General features: G+C 37.7%; 1 protein-coding gene across 1 annotated transcript in view; it reads left to right on the top strand.

Moving 5' to 3' along the window:
- nrxn2b (neurexin 2b) overlaps positions 1-16,810 on the top strand; it is a 682,623-nt gene that overhangs the window by 116,886 nt on the left and 548,927 nt on the right. The window contains exon 3 of the mRNA XM_042728878.1: positions 15,101-15,118. Within this exon, the coding sequence (XP_042584812.1) occupies positions 15,101-15,118 (18 nt within the window). The remainder of the gene's footprint in view (positions 1-15,100; positions 15,119-16,810) is intronic.

Below are 16,810 nucleotides of genomic sequence, written 5' to 3' on the forward strand. Positions count from 1 at the left end.
GCGGACGCTGGAACCTGGCACAGTTAGCGTGAGTCGCGCTCTGCTGTGACGAGGATCGCTGCAGAGGATTCCGCCTTGTCATAAAGCCTCTGCAAAGCCTACATTCACAAATAACCTGCTTTTTTCGTCAAAGAAGATGCATTAGCAGTTTGAGAATTTGTGTTTATTATCCTATTAAAGTTGATTGTACACGGACCGCACAGCGAAAAAACAACCGGCTCACTGGAATCCCCCCGATGCTCCTGATTAGCCAATCCAGGCCCTGACTATATATATATAATAATCATATAAGATAGGTCATCAATTTGACTCTATAATACACACACGATGTTTATATTGCAAAGTGAGATGAATTCGTCATGTCTGGAAAAGGGAAGTTTGGTTTATCAGTTAATCCATAGTCCAGTGGTAGAAGGTCTTGAGGAAAAATATATTTTGTAATATTTTAATAGAAAAGCCGCTAGAGTGTTTTGAACGGATCTCCCTTGGAGGGCCTGATCGTCCCTGCATAAGCGGCTTGAATGTGTTCCAGCATAGGGACAGCTCTGGATAGAAGCCGGTCGAGGTGTGATTTACAACCTTCAATCACCTCCTTACTTGCCTGCGGTGAATGAGGCTTTCTGAGAAGAACGCCGCGTTTAAGTTTTCGCTGGAGATGGCCGTTGATCTCTCTGGAGTGTCCTATTGTCCCAGACTTGAATTCCACCAGGAGAAAGGACTAAGATAATACTCATATAACATATTCCTGCGAGCCGCTGCTTGCATGCTCTGCGGGGCTTTTTGGTGCAGCTTCCAGTCTTTTAGACAATCGCTGGCCCGCCCCCCGAGAGCTCAGATGAATGTTTTCAGTGTTGTAAAAAAGATTATTAGAGCACATTGTACAAGAAATAATATTCTGGTCTTCTCGACTTCCAAATTTCTTGTTTAAATTAAATCTAATTACCATTTACCCTTTGTTATTATTTACTGATTTCGGAGTAAATCCTTCACCACATTTTTCTCAGTGCACATCTCCTCTGATGTGATTTAATCTGAAGTTAGTCCCTGTGTTTAATTCTCTGCTGTGATGTTACTAGTCAATGTGCGGGCAGACTGAGTAAACAGCAGTCATAATGGTGAGATGAACTGAGAGGATGGACTGTAAACTCTCTGTCGACGGCTTTATTCTTCTGCTGCGGCTCCCTTGGGTTTGTGTTCTTTCCTTTCATCTTAAGAAGGAGTGTTTTTGGAGAGAGATACATCAGCTTGTCCTTAAGTGTCTTCCAGGACAGATTCTTCTGAAACATCCATTACTGAACGTGAGCACAGGTGTCATGAGACTAGAATGTCGTATAATGAAATTCATCAGACTGAGTAGTGTGTTTTTCTGTTTTTGTTCAGTCAGACTCAGTGTACTTCTGTATTGATTGTTATTTATTCAGATGGGTAAGGTTTTCTTTTCGTCCTCCGTGTGTGAGCGTTGTAGTAAATTAGCCCAAAAGGGAAATGTATATAAATAATTACAATTCATTATGATGAATTACAATATTTATATGAGCTGCCAGTAGTAACTGTAGCAGATTTAAATTGCCATCACCTAATCTGTTCGTCCAGCGGACATTTAGTGTAATTTCATATAAACTGCAAGAAAGGATATTTTTGTGGCCACAGAAAACAACCTTCTTACAGTAGCCTAATAATGCATTAGAGCGTAACAAAATCATAAAGGGACAATTAATTTGCAAGGCAGAATCAGAAACTCATGTAATTTGTGCACAAGAGTTGCATTATCTAAACACTAACACAAACTAGTCTAACAAACAAACAAGGAAACATACATACACTCACTCACTCACGCATACAAAAGGGGAGCTAAAGTGGATGAATGAAACCATCAGGAAACACCCAGAGTATGAAGCTATGAAAACAGTCAGTTAACCACCTGAGTAAAATCATCAGGCTCTACAGCTTATACTAAACCTCTGTTTCATTTAGTTAATTGTAAGGTTTTTGTATGAATTAATTAGAGAAGAGTCCCTTTTTTATGGGCATTATGTGTCTGTTTTAGAGAGACTTGAGTAAGAGTTGCTTTGCCCGCATTCCTTTGAGCCATAAAACTAGTGTTATCAGATAGTGTGTCTTTGGTTGCCATGGAACCAGAGGCCTCTTCTGCCCTTTTGAGGTGTTAGTTGCATTTCAGGGGAAGGGTCCATAGACCCTCATATGGTGCTTTTCCATTGCATTGGTACGGTTCACTTATGGCGGGTTTTCCACTGGGTACAGTACCTGGTACTTTTTTTAGTACCACCTCGGCTGAGGTTTCAAGTGAACCGTACCGTTACCAAAACGTGACGTGTAAACTCTGCTGATCACAGATTGGCCGGAGAGGATCGTCACTACCTGCATCACTGGATGTGCGACACAAACACAACAGAACCGCTACATTTAAATCAGCACAGTCAGCGAAGGATCGAACGCAACTGTTTTGAACAAACGCACCTTTTTTAACAACCAACAAGTTTTGTTGTCTGTTGAGGAAGTACAGACGTTCCTCTCGTTGATAGCAGAGGAGCGGATCCAGCGAGAGCTTGATGGGGTGATGCAGAATGAAAAAGATTTTTTTAGGAGTGGTGGCAGTAGAGGCGGCGTAACTATGATCACATGTGAATAATCCTGCCCACTCTAAAGCAGTACTAAACTGCAGTGGGAACACAGACCGTGCTGAGCCATACCACGCAGTGGAAAAGCGCCAATAGTTGGCACTTTAGTTAAGTGAATGGGGCGTTAGAGATTATTTGTTAAATATACAGTAGGTGGCCACCCAAAATGCCTATTACCCCTGCGTGTACCGTCATTCGCTAAACTACCACCAGGTGGCGCAAAGGGACGGGTTGCAAACTGACTGTAATTGAAAAATTTTGGTTTGTAAATGGAGATCAAAGGATGAAGTAAAACAAAAATAACATTACAAAATAACTTTGGATCGTTCTCAGCAAAAAAAAAAAAAAAAAAAAAAAAAACGGCATATTTTCGCTCATTACGATTTTTTTTTTCGTTAATACTGAAACACGCATGAACTGCAAAGCCTATTTTACCTGATGAATAATAGTTCAGCTTCAAATGGGCAACATCACGAATATGGAAACGTTTGGATTTGTCCAGAATGAGAGAGGTAAGCCCAACCTTACCTTATGTTTCGCTTTAAATTATTATTATTATTATTATTATTATTTTGTTTGTTTATAGCTAAGCCTATATTATTATATACTGAAATTATAATTATCCATTAGAATGATATATTTTTGTTTTCTGTTCTGTTAAATTTAAAGGATTTGTTGTAAAGTGAGGGGAACAAAAAATATCTTATAGGCCTAGTGTTTATAATGTTGGTACATTATATTTATGTATCACATTTGTGTTTTTTTTTCTTTTATTTAATGTGTAACACGTCTCTTTTACATTGTCCTGCCTTGCTAAATGTTGGGCTCATGATTAATAAGTTGCATTCGCCTCAAACAGATTTTGTAAAAGCAAAACGCGGACGCTGAACCTGGGCACAGTTAGCGTGAGTCGCGCTCGCTGTGAAGAGGGAGCAGCTGGCAGAGGATTCCGCTTGGTCATAAAGCCCTCTTCAAATGCCTACATTCACAAATAACAATGATTTTCGCAAAAAGAATGATTAATTATCAGTTGAGAATTTGTTATTATCCTAAAGTAATTGTACACATGGCCCGCACAGCGAAAAAACAGACCGGCTTATATGTTTAGATTTTGTTATTGTGATATGGTTGTTGTGCATGTCTGGAGAAGGGAAGTTTGGTTTATCAAGTTAATCCATAGTCCAGTGGTAGAAGGTTGTCAGTGATTTTAGCAACACAGGTTTTTTTTTATTTTTTAAAATAAAAAAATTATTAATACAAATGTGTATTCTGCAGTTTGCTGGTTTATGTTACACCGTTTTTTTCCCTCTCTCTCTTTTAGATAGATCATGTCCATTTTACACTGAGCAACCCTAGCGTGACTGAATTCAGTTCAGCTGGAGGGGGTGGGGGTAGTTCTGTTTAGCTTGTGAGGGTTGAGATAAAGGTGTGAATCTCCTGCTCTTTCATAGGGAGATGTTCTGATGAGCGTTTAAACTTGCAGAGCAGGTGTTGTTTGGCTTTTGCAATTTTTCAACAGCATACAGAGTATTACATACAATATGATATGTTTTTTTTTTTTTTTTTTTTTTTTTTACAAATGTAAAAATATAGTGCAGTAATAAGAAACTGTCCCGAGACATCATGGCCTAATTATTTTTAGGTTCATTATTGGGTAATTCCAGCATTAGTGAAATAACATTTGCAGTCAAATCCTGAAATATGAATTCTCACAGAATGTATTCATTACCAATATATTGAAACTTCACTTTAAGTTTTTTACTAAATCCCAAACAGAGTCCAGACATCAGAAAAGTATCTGTCTATGAACGTGTTTTATAGGCTATTGTAGATTTGGGAAATACACATGCCTTGCAGACGAGACAAAATGGGAGACAACATATTTTTTAGACTTTCTGTTATTTACAATGGACAAACCAGAAGCAACAATATCTGCAGAGTGGAGAAGGGTTGTCCATTCTCAAAACATAAAATATAAATTTTATTAAAATTTTTGTTTTTGTGTTTCAGAGGAAAAATCAATGTTAAGGATGTGCCAAAATGCAAACGCGTATAAAATGCTTTAAAAACTTTAACAGAGATGTCTAAAGGGTATTTAATAGGTCTGCCCCCACGTAAGATTTTTCTAGTTACTAGTCGTTCATTTAAGTCATTATTCAACTAATCGCAGGTTTATATTAAATTAACACAGTCTAATCCATAATGAGCCTTAATATATTCCATGCTCTAGCACACACATTAAGTTTGCCACAAAGCACAGGAAGAAGTAACCTAATAACTATTATTAAATATTATTAATAAACAAATGTTTTCTTGTCGGCTGCTAGATGAAATTCACAGTGCTGACTCTCATCTCCACAGTATACTGTACACGCCTTTAAAGAGAAATGCAACCTTCACAGATTACATAATGCTTTCATTTTGAATTGGTTCATTTAAAAATATACATTTCAAGCTTTCTGTAGATATATTTCTCATGCATGTGAGACACCCCAATTTTAAGTTATTTCATTATTAGGAAAAAATTCAAGTGATCACGCTAGTGCCTCCCTGTCATGCATGCGCATTAATATTTTTTTGCACAAACACTTGAATATGAATAGTAATAGAGCACATTTCTTTCAGGTTACAGTATGGGATCTACATTAAAAATAATTCTTCACAAGTCTACAACCAAGACATATGCAGTTATAACCTGTAAATTGAAGGCTATTTGACGTTTTAACATGATCTAACGGCCGATGCTGCTCCAATTTGTTGATCATTAGTGGTTCTTGATCAAGATTAAACAGATGCATGACTCTCATAAACTTGTTTTAGTAAATCTCTTTTGCATTAAATAACAAAGATATAAGATTGCAGTTGCATATATATATATATATATATATATATATATATATATATATATATACATATATATATATATATATATATATTTACATGCAAGCAAGTAGGCTCTGTTTAAAATCACTGAAGTTGTCGATTAATGAAGCTGTTTTTTCATTGTGTGCACTTTGTTGATTATAATGAGAGAACTTGAGTTTAAATGTGAGGACGTTTTATTAATCCGTCCATTCTTTAGAATTTCAATGATTTAGCTAAATTAGCTAAATTAATTTGTTTGTTTCTTGTTTTAGTTAGGCCTAAATAATGGGAGCGAAATTATACAGTGCCTCATGTTTTACTAAAATAAAGGAAATAATTAATAAAACACGCCACAATTTCTTAACCAGTGTACAGACAGATATCTTTTCCCAAGTTGTTATCTGTCAAAATAAAGGACAGGTAATGGATAACAAAGTATGTGCTTGGCAAAAATTCATGCTGTTTTATTAAAGGAATTTTAAAATATGAATGAAAAATGTACTTTCTGACAATTATAGGCCTAATATGTGAGAATATTGACATATAAATCCATGTAGCATAGCTCACTAAAATAGGCTACCACTTTTAATGCTCCGATGCAAAGTAAATTTATATTTTATTTAATATAATTTAGGAAATAGTTCTGAATTGATGAAAACAGCCTTTGACTGCAGAATTAATTTGTCTGTCAAATATAGGGCTGAATTAAAAACGACAAAACAATGTTTCTGGCTTGTGACTGCAGATGTAAGACAGAGGTCCCACGCTGCTGTTTATCATAGTAATGGAATCAGGGGAGCCCAAACTAGGACCGAGATTCATTAAACTGTTGAGAATTAGCTGCCATCCAACTTTTTAATATCCTCAGGACAGTCTAGAAGTGATTTTAGAGCAGAGACTACCTTATTTCATCAGAAGATCGGTCAGTCTTTATAATCTTATTAAAATGCTGAAGTAATTTGTCTGAGTTTGCTCCTGTCTGAAGTGTGATGTTACAGTGAGTTTGTTTTTGTATGATGTGGTAATTTGTCTGAGTTTGCTCCTGTCTGAAGTGAGGTTTGTCCGGGTTCTTGTCATGTTTCCAGTGGAGAATCCACACTGAGCTCTAAACACTCTCACGGCCGCTATCATGAAATCTTAATAGCAGGTGGGAGACAGTGCCTTGCCTCAGGAGACAGCCAGATTTATGAAAATGAATAATTCACCAATGTTTTTTTTTTCTTCCTGTGAATGCTCTGAGGACTGAATATTTAGAGATTTCCAGCATATTTACTCTCACATGCATTTCAGATGCACTGCTGTGTGTTCAACAGCTACTGTATGTGGAGGCAGTGCTTGTGTTGTACGTTAATTAAGGATCTCATTAAGAGCTTGTTATGATTTGAAACCTCCAAGCTTTATTAGAAGCGTGCGATGATTAGATGAACAATTCTTCAGTGACGTTACTCTTCCACTCTCTAGTCTCTTCAGCTGACGGCATTGTTTCTCTCACTGAACATCCTGTTTCAGATAACAGAAGTTCAGCTAGGTCTGTACTAGTTTACCAGCGTTAACTAACTCCTCTTTAACCCGCTGTCCATGTGGAGCCGCTGCAGTCGTGTGTTTTTGTATGTTGTTGTTTTATTTTGCTGTTGTGTATTTGTGTGATGTTGTTGTGTGTGTTGTTCTGTGTTTGTGTGTTGTTGTTGTTTTTCTTTTTGTGTGAGTGCCGCTTCAGTCGTGTTTCGTGAGCACGTGTGTGTTGTTGTTGTTGTGTGTGTGTGTGTGTGTGTGTGTGTGTGTGTGTGTAAATTATAGAAGGAAAACAAATCTTCATGTAAATGGCTACTATGTATATCAGTGGGAACTGTGTTTTGAGTTTGTATTCAGAACTACACACTGAATGTGGCTCAGCTTCCAGCTGATGATGAACCACAGACAATAAGTCTTCATTTCAAGGTTTTTCTCAGCAATAATGCTGTTGATTTCATTTAATTTACATTACATTTTCATGTAATGAATGTAGTCGTAAACTGCAATAGAAGTGTTGCTGTGTGCTGCTCAGTGTTTGTAGAGTTACAGTGAAGTTTGATGATTCTGCAGTGTTTATCCGAGCTGAACTCATCACAGAGAGCCTGCGTGTCTTTGGCCCGACATTTGAAGTGTGTTTTGACTGTTCATTTCGTTTGACTGTAGTCATGACCTTCACACTCACACAGACGCATGAGTTTAGAGCTGTCAGCGCTGAACACTTCACAAACACTCGTCCAGATCTGCTCAGATCTCTGCTGCACTCACTGTGTGTTTCCTCTGCTCACTAAAGACTGTAAGCTAAACATAAAACATAACTTTCTTCAGTGGAACACAAAAGAAGATATTTCGAGAAAGGTTTATATATATATATGTATATATATATATATATATATATTATATATATACAGAGATGTATAGTAACGAAGTAGAACTACTTCACTACTGTACTTAAGTACTAAAAGGCGGTATCTGTACTTTACTAGAGTATTATTTTTTTCTCCTACTTCCACTTTTACTTCAGTAAATATTTTCAATGAGTTTAATACTTTTACTCCGATATTTTTTTATGTGCTGCATCGTTACTCGTTACAATTATAAAAATGTTACGAATCATTCCATTCCAAACCCACATTACCACTGCCAGAACGGTAGATGGCAGGTTTGATGAAGCTGGCACATCATTGAGCGAATCAAGCGATTAAGAAGACTTCGCGTGCTCCCATTCTGCCTTTTGATCAGCTAAAAAGATGGACGAACCAAAAACACCACCTTCCACCCCTTCAACTTCAAGTGATCGTGGTGTTTTATAGGTTAATGGTATTATAGATTGACACGACATTAGTAATGCAGGAGTTTTCCTGCATTGAAATGTTTTTTGGCGGCCGCCAAAGCCTTATTTGTTTGGTGAGTGATGTAGAATAGAATGACTGCTGCGCTTGTCAGGGCGCAGATAAGAACGAGCAGCGAGAGAGAGAGAGAGAGACTGCGCTTGTCATGTCGGTGATGTAGAGAGAGGGGGGATGTATTGATATAGAGTTCGAGCGCCCCGGCTTTACATAGTTAATGTGCACTGTGAAGTAACATATACAAACAATTAACAGCTGTATTTTTATTAACTAATATTAACAAAGATTAACAAATACAGTAACATATGTATTGATCATGGTTAGTTATTAGTCTAATACATTAACTAATGTAATGTTAACAAATCAAACCATATTGTAAAGTGTTACAAACAAATCATTTACTCAGAACACCTCTTGAAATGAGAATATAAGTGTGCTTACCCCATTTTTTACAGTACCGCTCAAAAATTGGGGATTACTTTGAATTTTTTTTTTTTTTTATATATGGAAACACACATGAGCTTGTCCTGTATATAAGATATTGCAAACATACCTATAAACAGGGCATTATGATGTTAGAGTGAGAAATGATGTGGTATGGGAGCCTGCTTTATGCATACCAGTTTAAGAAGGGAATAAGCTGTGGAGAAAAAAAAAGCACAAGGAGGGAAGAGAGGGTAGAGATGCTTTAAAGGGGAAGGGGCATATTTGATCTGTTTTTGTTTACAAATATTTAAGCTCAGTGTTTTAAGGTGCTCTAATCACTTTTGTTTTTACATAAGAAATACTTGAATGTGGCCTACTGGCTTTTGAGATCTTTTAGTTGCCCTAACAAGTTGAGGGTGAAAAGAAAATGTGTAACTTCCAAAAATGACTGCTTTATGCACACTAGTTTAAGAAGGAAATAAGTTGTGGAGAAAAAAAAACAAGCAGGGAAGAGAAGGGAGGGATGCTTTTAAGGGGAAGGGACATACTTAATCTGTTTTTTGTTTACAAAAAGTTACAGTCAAGGAATTGTGATTGTTCTTTAGGTTAATATTTGAAATAATAAAAACAATATGTTCAAACTTTTGACTACTTTCTTTAATAACTACATAACACAATACTTGTACTTTTGCTTTCAGTACTTGAGTAGTAAATTTTAAAATAGACTACTTGCAATACTTAAGTACCAAAAATGTTGAATACTTTAGTACTTCTACTTAAGTGTGGTGCTTAAAGAGCACTTCAACTTCTACTCAAGTCACTTTTTTGATAGAGCACTTGTACTTTTACTCAAGTCTGGTTCTCTAGTACTTTATACATCTATGTATATATATATATATATAATATATAAACCTTTCTCCCTTTCTATATTTTTAATATGAGTGTGTGTATTGTATTATTGTTACCTAGAAGAAAGAAAGTCATACACGTTTCAAGCCACATGCAGGGCTCCAAACTGCGACTAAATCGGTCGGATTTGCGACGAAAAATATTAAATTGCGAGTGAAATTTTTGCTGAGGTCGCCATTGGCAACAAGGCATATGTATTTACATTTTATTACTTAAAATTGGCATGTAATGCATTTTTTTCCCTGATTGTTTTGCGATCGCATCATTTGCTATGTTGATGTATTAAACTGAGACGATGCGCATCAAAGTTTTAGCGGAAAAGAGTTTCAAACAGTCCTCATCTCTGCCACACACCTGATAAAGTGAGGAAAAGCAGCGTCTATGGCTACGTCTACATTAATCCGGATACATTTGAAAACGGCGTTTTCGTTTTTAAACGCTCTCCGTCCACACTAGCGTTTTCCAAAAGTGTCTCATCCACACAGAAACATCAGAAAAAGTTCAATTTGCTTTCTGCGCATGCGTAAAGCCTCAAAAATGCTCACTGCAGATTTATACACATGGAACAGACATGAAACGTTTTCATGCAGTTTTTCTGACAGGAAATTTTATATATTTTATTTACGAAAAGAACTCACCATTCACTGACGCGTCCAGGTCGCACACACACGATTCTATAACGCAACTCGCGATCGCGAGTAAATTTGCTTTCATCTTTGCAGGACTGAAGAGTGTACAAAGTAACACATCTATAGCAAAATAGTGTGAAAGTGCATAGCACTTTTCACAGTCCACACTACAATGCGAAAATGGCGTTTTCAAATTTATCCACTTTGGAGAGCGTTTTTAAAAAGCTCCGTTTTCCTTGATAAAAACGCCATCTCAATGTGGACAGAAGGCCAAAAACGGAGAGAAAAAGATGCGTTTTCAAACGAAAACGTATTAGTGTGGACATGGCCTATTTCGTACACAACTTGAACAAACTAGAACAGGTAAAGCTGTCAGCTGTGTGAATATTGATAATATCGTTAACAATTCTCGTTTGTAATCATTAATAATATGGGTTCATCTTAACACGATCTTAGGTCTATGATGTATTCTCTTTATGCGTGAACTTCATCATTTGAAGCGCACTTGTCGTCCAAAAATCGCAAAAAGCTTTGTGCTTTGTTCATTTTAATAAACAAAGTATCAGCTTGAAAATTATTCAAAATTCATAACGAAATACATACAACAAATACAGTTTTGGCGCTCTTTAATGCGGCAGGCGCTCAGTTCAAGCGGCAAGTGACCTATTTAATCGTTCTCTTTACTACTATAATACATAATGAACATGAATTAACATAAAAAAAAATAGGCTATTTTATAAGAGAGCCTTCAGTACAACCAGGGCAGGACTTGGGGGGCGGGGGCCCCTGGGCTTGAGGTTATGTCTGGGCCCTATACACTACAAATGCCCTCAAATAGAACATCATTGTGGAGTAACACAAAATACACAAACATATGCTTTAGGTAAACAGTACAATTAATATGCATAATAGGCTATAGTCAAAGTTTAAATGTAACATTAAATTTCCATTACAATATAATAAACAGGTTGTTGAGAGATCAAAACCCTGAATTAACTTTGAAAAAAAAAAAAAAAAGGAGCTGTTGGCTTATTAGTATTATAAAAGTTATTGTCATATATGTGTCCTCTTATTAAATCAAATAAAAAGTCATGCTGGCAAGCACTGAACTCCCAGTTGCTCCCCGGGCACTGGATATATAGCTGCCCACTGCTCTGGGTGTGTGTTCATGGTGTGTGTGTTCATGGTGTGTGTGTTCATGGTCAGTTGCCCCCCGGGCACTGGATATATAGCTGCCCACTGCTCTGGGTGTGTATTCATGGTGTGTGTGTTCATGGTGTGTGTGTGCACTTGGATGGTTCAATGTCACGACTTTCATTTGCGATCGTGCAGATATTCGAGAATAAAATAACAGGACTCATGTTTGTATGATAGGCTAAATCCTATATCATATGCATAGCTATGTTATGAAAACAGAAACTCATTAAATTGCTACTTTTTATTTAAATTAATTTTGATGACATTTCTTCATTTCAGTAAGACGAGAGAGAGCTCAAAACTCATCAGATGATTGCATAATTTAGTGGAACATTAATATAGTAATATAGAATCATCCTCTGTAAAGAAATGAGTTGTGAAAATTTGAGAATTTATCATTATCTTTCTAAATGTGCGCTCTTTGGCTAAAGGCTTAATGGAGCTGTTTAAAGTAGCCGTGTGATAAACCAATCGGTGCAGACGCGACTCAGTGTGTGTGTCGTTCTTCTGTGTGAAATAATCATAAATACCAGTTTCTGCTGTTTGATTGTGCCCTCGAAGGTCGTAGGTGTACGGCCGGGCATCGGCTACACTGTGCCATTTTTTTTGAGATTTCATCAAGGTATCACCTCACACTGTACGAGCAGATCGCATGCGATGTGAAGTCAAGCTCACGATTCACGGATAATAAATGAGTAAATTAGCTTACTCCTCACTGAAAATGATTTAAAACATTTAGATATATTACACAATGAATAGGCCTATAATTAACATTCTGTCTAAAGTAGCCTATGTCCGGACACTGTAATAATCAGTCATCGATGAAAATATAAAACTTGTTTTAAGGCAATACCCAAATGTTTGTCGTCTCCTCTAAGAATATGTGTCGTTAAGCGTCAGATGCCGACAGCGCGGGCTGTTTTACTTTCACTTTCTGAAGCTTAATGAATTGACTGGAGTTTAAAACTTCTTCATGGGCATAACGCTCATGCAGTTTGCACATTGTTTGTGTGGCATGCACTGGCTCGCCTTCATGGTTTAAAACGTGAATATTTAGAATTTTGCAACGTGTTTGTCTTTATTACTAGTTGCAAAATGATGGACAATGGTTCACATTTCCCGTGATAATAACATTATTTTATCAAAAGATCTCTCTCTTTTCGTTTTCTTTCTGGCTGTAGACTATTAAAGATTAAATAGTTGAAGTTCTATTTTCGTGCAGGCAGTCAGTGCTTCAGCTGTGCTTTACCCTCACGAGGGGTGACCAAAATTTCTGACAGGACAGAATCGGATGAAAATCGCTCCGTGTATGCGCAGTTTAAGCTGTTTTAAGGTGTGGCCCGTTTGGATCTTGCATGCACAGTGGAAATGCGGCTAACAATTTATGAATTCTGACTGGCATATAACGAACAAATCAAATAAACGTGAACGGGCAAAGGCGGGGCCCACGGGCTGCAGCTCACTCAAGCCCAATAGTAGTTGAAGGGGAAAGGGGGGGGCCATTGGGTTGAGGGGAATTAAGGAACAATAGTAAAACTGCAGAAAACGTGTAAAGCTTGTATATTTAGCTTTGATTTGAAAGAAAACAGGCATCCTTGTGATGTGGAGGACACAGAAGAGCACACACAGCATACGGTGATATGGAGAGACACAGAGGAGACCGTTGACAAAGTAATTATTGAATAAAGTCTTGTGTTTTCTTCACTTACAAAAAGTGTTCCCGTCGCTTCATATAACCCAGATTGCACGTCTGATGGCAGATGGAGTATTCTGACGACGACTTTAATATCTTTCCTGGACCTTGACACTGTTATTTACTTGCAGTCTATGAGACAGTCTCAAGCCTCCCAGTTTTCATCCAAAATATCTTAAATTGTGTTCCGAAGACAACAGAGCTTTTATGGATTTGGAACGAAATGGGGGTAAGTGATTAAGGACAACATTTTCATTTTGGGATGGAGTATCAATTTAAAAGGTTCTTCACAGAACTATTTTGGTTCCACAAAGAACCATTTAGTCAAAGGTTCTTTAAAGAGCCATCTCTTTCTCAACTTTTTATAATCTGAAGAACCTTCTTTTGCCACAAAGAAGCTTTTGTGAAATGTAAAGGTTCTTCAGTTCTTTATGGAACCATTTAGACAAACAAGGTTCTTCTGTGTCATCGTGAAGCACCTTTATTTTGAAGAGTGTATGACAACATTTACAGGATGCATTGAGGAGAAGCCCAAACTACACTCAGTGGCCGAGGGATGCTTACGGTCCATCATATTGGTACAGATAATGAACAGTTCTTTGAGACTGTGTGTTTTAAGTTGGAAAATACATTTAGTTCCCACTTTAAGTGAACCTTAGTTCCCAGGTCATCTACAAGATGGATTAAAATGCTGATAAAGTTATATAAAGACATAAACACATGACAGTATGATTGAAATGTTAAAATGTAAATAAATAAATAAAACACGTTTATTCTGTGGCATCTAAAAAAATAATATTTGGTGCATACATTTTTTTTTTTGAATAAATAAATAAAACACGTTTATTCTGTGGCATCTAGATTTGTGGACTCAGATCTGTTTTTCATAAAAGTGTGAACAGCTCAAAACACATGGAATCTGATTTTTTTTTTTCTTATAGCATCCAATGGCTCATAATGATTCGCCTTTTCTCCATTCTGTCACCGATGGAGTTTTGGTTCCTTGCTGCTTAGTTGGGGACACTTCATTTCCAGTGATATCGTCGACTTGATCAAGAATTTAGTGTTTAGAATGAAATTAGTTGATTGATGAATTAAGTGAATTAAATGATGAAATGGATACTATTTAAACTGAACTGAGCTGTATGGTCATTTTGCATTATTGACACTATTTTCCTATTTAATACTGTAAAGTGCTTTGACACAATCTGTTTTGTTAAAAGCACTGTATAAAGGTGACTTTACTTAAAGGTCCTTGCACACTGAGTCCGAAATTAAAACGTTTTGTTGTTGTTTTCATATTCGTCATCCTTTCCCATCAAAATGCAGTGTGTAAACGTGATTGACACAACGTGAGGTCGTATTTATTTTTTTTAACATGCAAACATTTCGGACTTGGAGTGCAAAGACCTTAAGGCTTGCGGTGTGAACAGACTGAGCTGCTGTGAGCAGATCCGGGTTGCATTGGCTGCGTTGGAGTCCTGTTCTCCTGAACTTTCTTGCCAACAGTTTTGCAGTAATTAACCTAATTCAGCTGAGCTGTTAAACGTCTCTCAGGTCAATATCACAACTAGACACTGATGAATCTGGTGCGAGAGCGAGCGGAGCGCCTCTAATGAGCTGCAGCAGGATGAGCGTTTGACCCGTGTGAATGAGAAACTCATATCTGCTATTGTCTTACACTGCTGCTCTCATGTTTCTCAGCGGGGGGTCTCACATTTTAAATGACCCTGCCTGACGTTTCATCTTCTCTTGCTCGCTGGCTTTGAGCGGATCAGTTCTCCAGTGAAAGACTGGTGTGTGATTGTCAGATGTGTGACTGTGAAGCATGGCACTAACTCTGTCTTTCTCTCTCTTTCTCTCCTCGGTGCTGTCCGGGAACAGAAGAGTACGCGGTGGAAGGTAAGCGGCTGATTATTAACAGTTAAAGAGGGTTTGTGATGTTGAGGATTGGTGTTGGCGGCAGCGAGGCCACTCTCTGATTGGACTGCGGTTTTGGCGACTTCTGGGGGCTTTGATTTGCTGCAAAGCTAGATTTACTCTTCCTCCATTGTTTCTTTTCTTCTTATGAGTTGGTTTGATTTTTTGTTTTCGATCAGTCGTAATGGAGCAGATGCAGTGGAATGACTCGCCACTGTCAGTGCGGTTGTTTTATGGTTGTGTAGATCGGTTCTCATGTGAGTCTCTGAGGTCAAAGGTTAAACCCTCCTGATGGTGTCCCTCCGGTGTCTGACAGATACGATGCGAGACCAAACTCCGCTCACGTTCGTCGAGGGCCAGATGTATTTACCCATAATTCCCCTGCAGGCTGGATTTGTCTGCGTAATTGATGGCGCTGTGCTTCTCTCAGGTGTGTGTTTGGGGAGAAGGCGCAGGTATCTGGATGTTTTCCCACTATCAGGACACTGCTGATGGATTATCCTTCTACCCAGCATGCCTCGGGAGGCACGTTGCTATGGTAACAGAGGAGATATGTGTGTGTGCTTGAGCTGATGATGATGATGATGGCAGAACGCTCTTCATTGGCAGCATCCTCATGGATGTTATCCACGTGTAACTGTTTTCCAGACTGTGTTTTCAGATTGATTTGCACAAATCTGATAGTAGTGAACTGCATTAACGTCTGAGCAGCAAGAGCTTCAGCACCATTCGGAAATCATTTTCAGGCATATGAATTTTCACATCACAAAAACTGAAGCTTTTATTATGGTATTGAATTGTGTTACAGAAACATAATGCCTTTTCCTCTTAATAAAAATTTTAACATTTAAATACAATAAAACAATAGACAATACAAACTTATGAAGTAAATAAATGTTTCAAACAGAATAAAGTAGAAAAGAACACAACTATAGACAACAATAATCATTTTCAGCCAATATATACCTTTTCTGGGCTGGCCTGGTTGAGTTCAGATTAAAATGAAAAAATGTATGTGTAAACAAATGTTAGCAAATAAATATTAAGTCTTCAAGTGTTTGATGAACACTATAGTGAAGACAAACAGCTGAGAAAGTGCAGTGCTGCTGTGTTTGGAACGGGTTTGGGAAAACACACATCATGAGTCTGACTTCAGACTGAACTCTGTCTGACATCTCAGACTTTCTCATTCTCGAGTCGTGCAGCTTCTGCAAAGAGGGAGACACTGGATTGTTTCAGAATCTCGTGCTCAGAAACTGTTTTGTCCAGGTCTGAAACTGGCTGTTCTGATTGAAGCGGGTTACAGTCCTTGATGTAAGGATTTCAGCGCTGGACGCTGGAGACCCGAGGCTCTGGAGATCTCAGCGCTGGACTGTCTGATCCACAGAAGCTGTCAGACAGGGGCTGTGGATTAGACATCTGCAACACTGGAGCTCACATAAACACTGAAAACAGCGATTAGATCATTCCTGCGAACGCAAGAAGACTAGTACTGACCGTTAATGTGTTAAATAGTATGCAAACCTATGATATTTGAAGAGTCAGCTCATTTTGTCCATTATATGACTGATTATCTATGATTTAACTACACCTGCAAGACTTCATTAGATTCTTACCTGGATTGCAAAAAGGCCATTTTATTAATCAGCTTCAGGTCTTGAAACAGTTTGATCA

Source organism: Cyprinus carpio, chromosome B7 (genome assembly GCF_018340385.1).
Source record: "Cyprinus carpio isolate SPL01 chromosome B7, ASM1834038v1, whole genome shotgun sequence".
Classification (NCBI taxonomy): domain Eukaryota; kingdom Metazoa; phylum Chordata; class Actinopteri; order Cypriniformes; family Cyprinidae; genus Cyprinus; species Cyprinus carpio.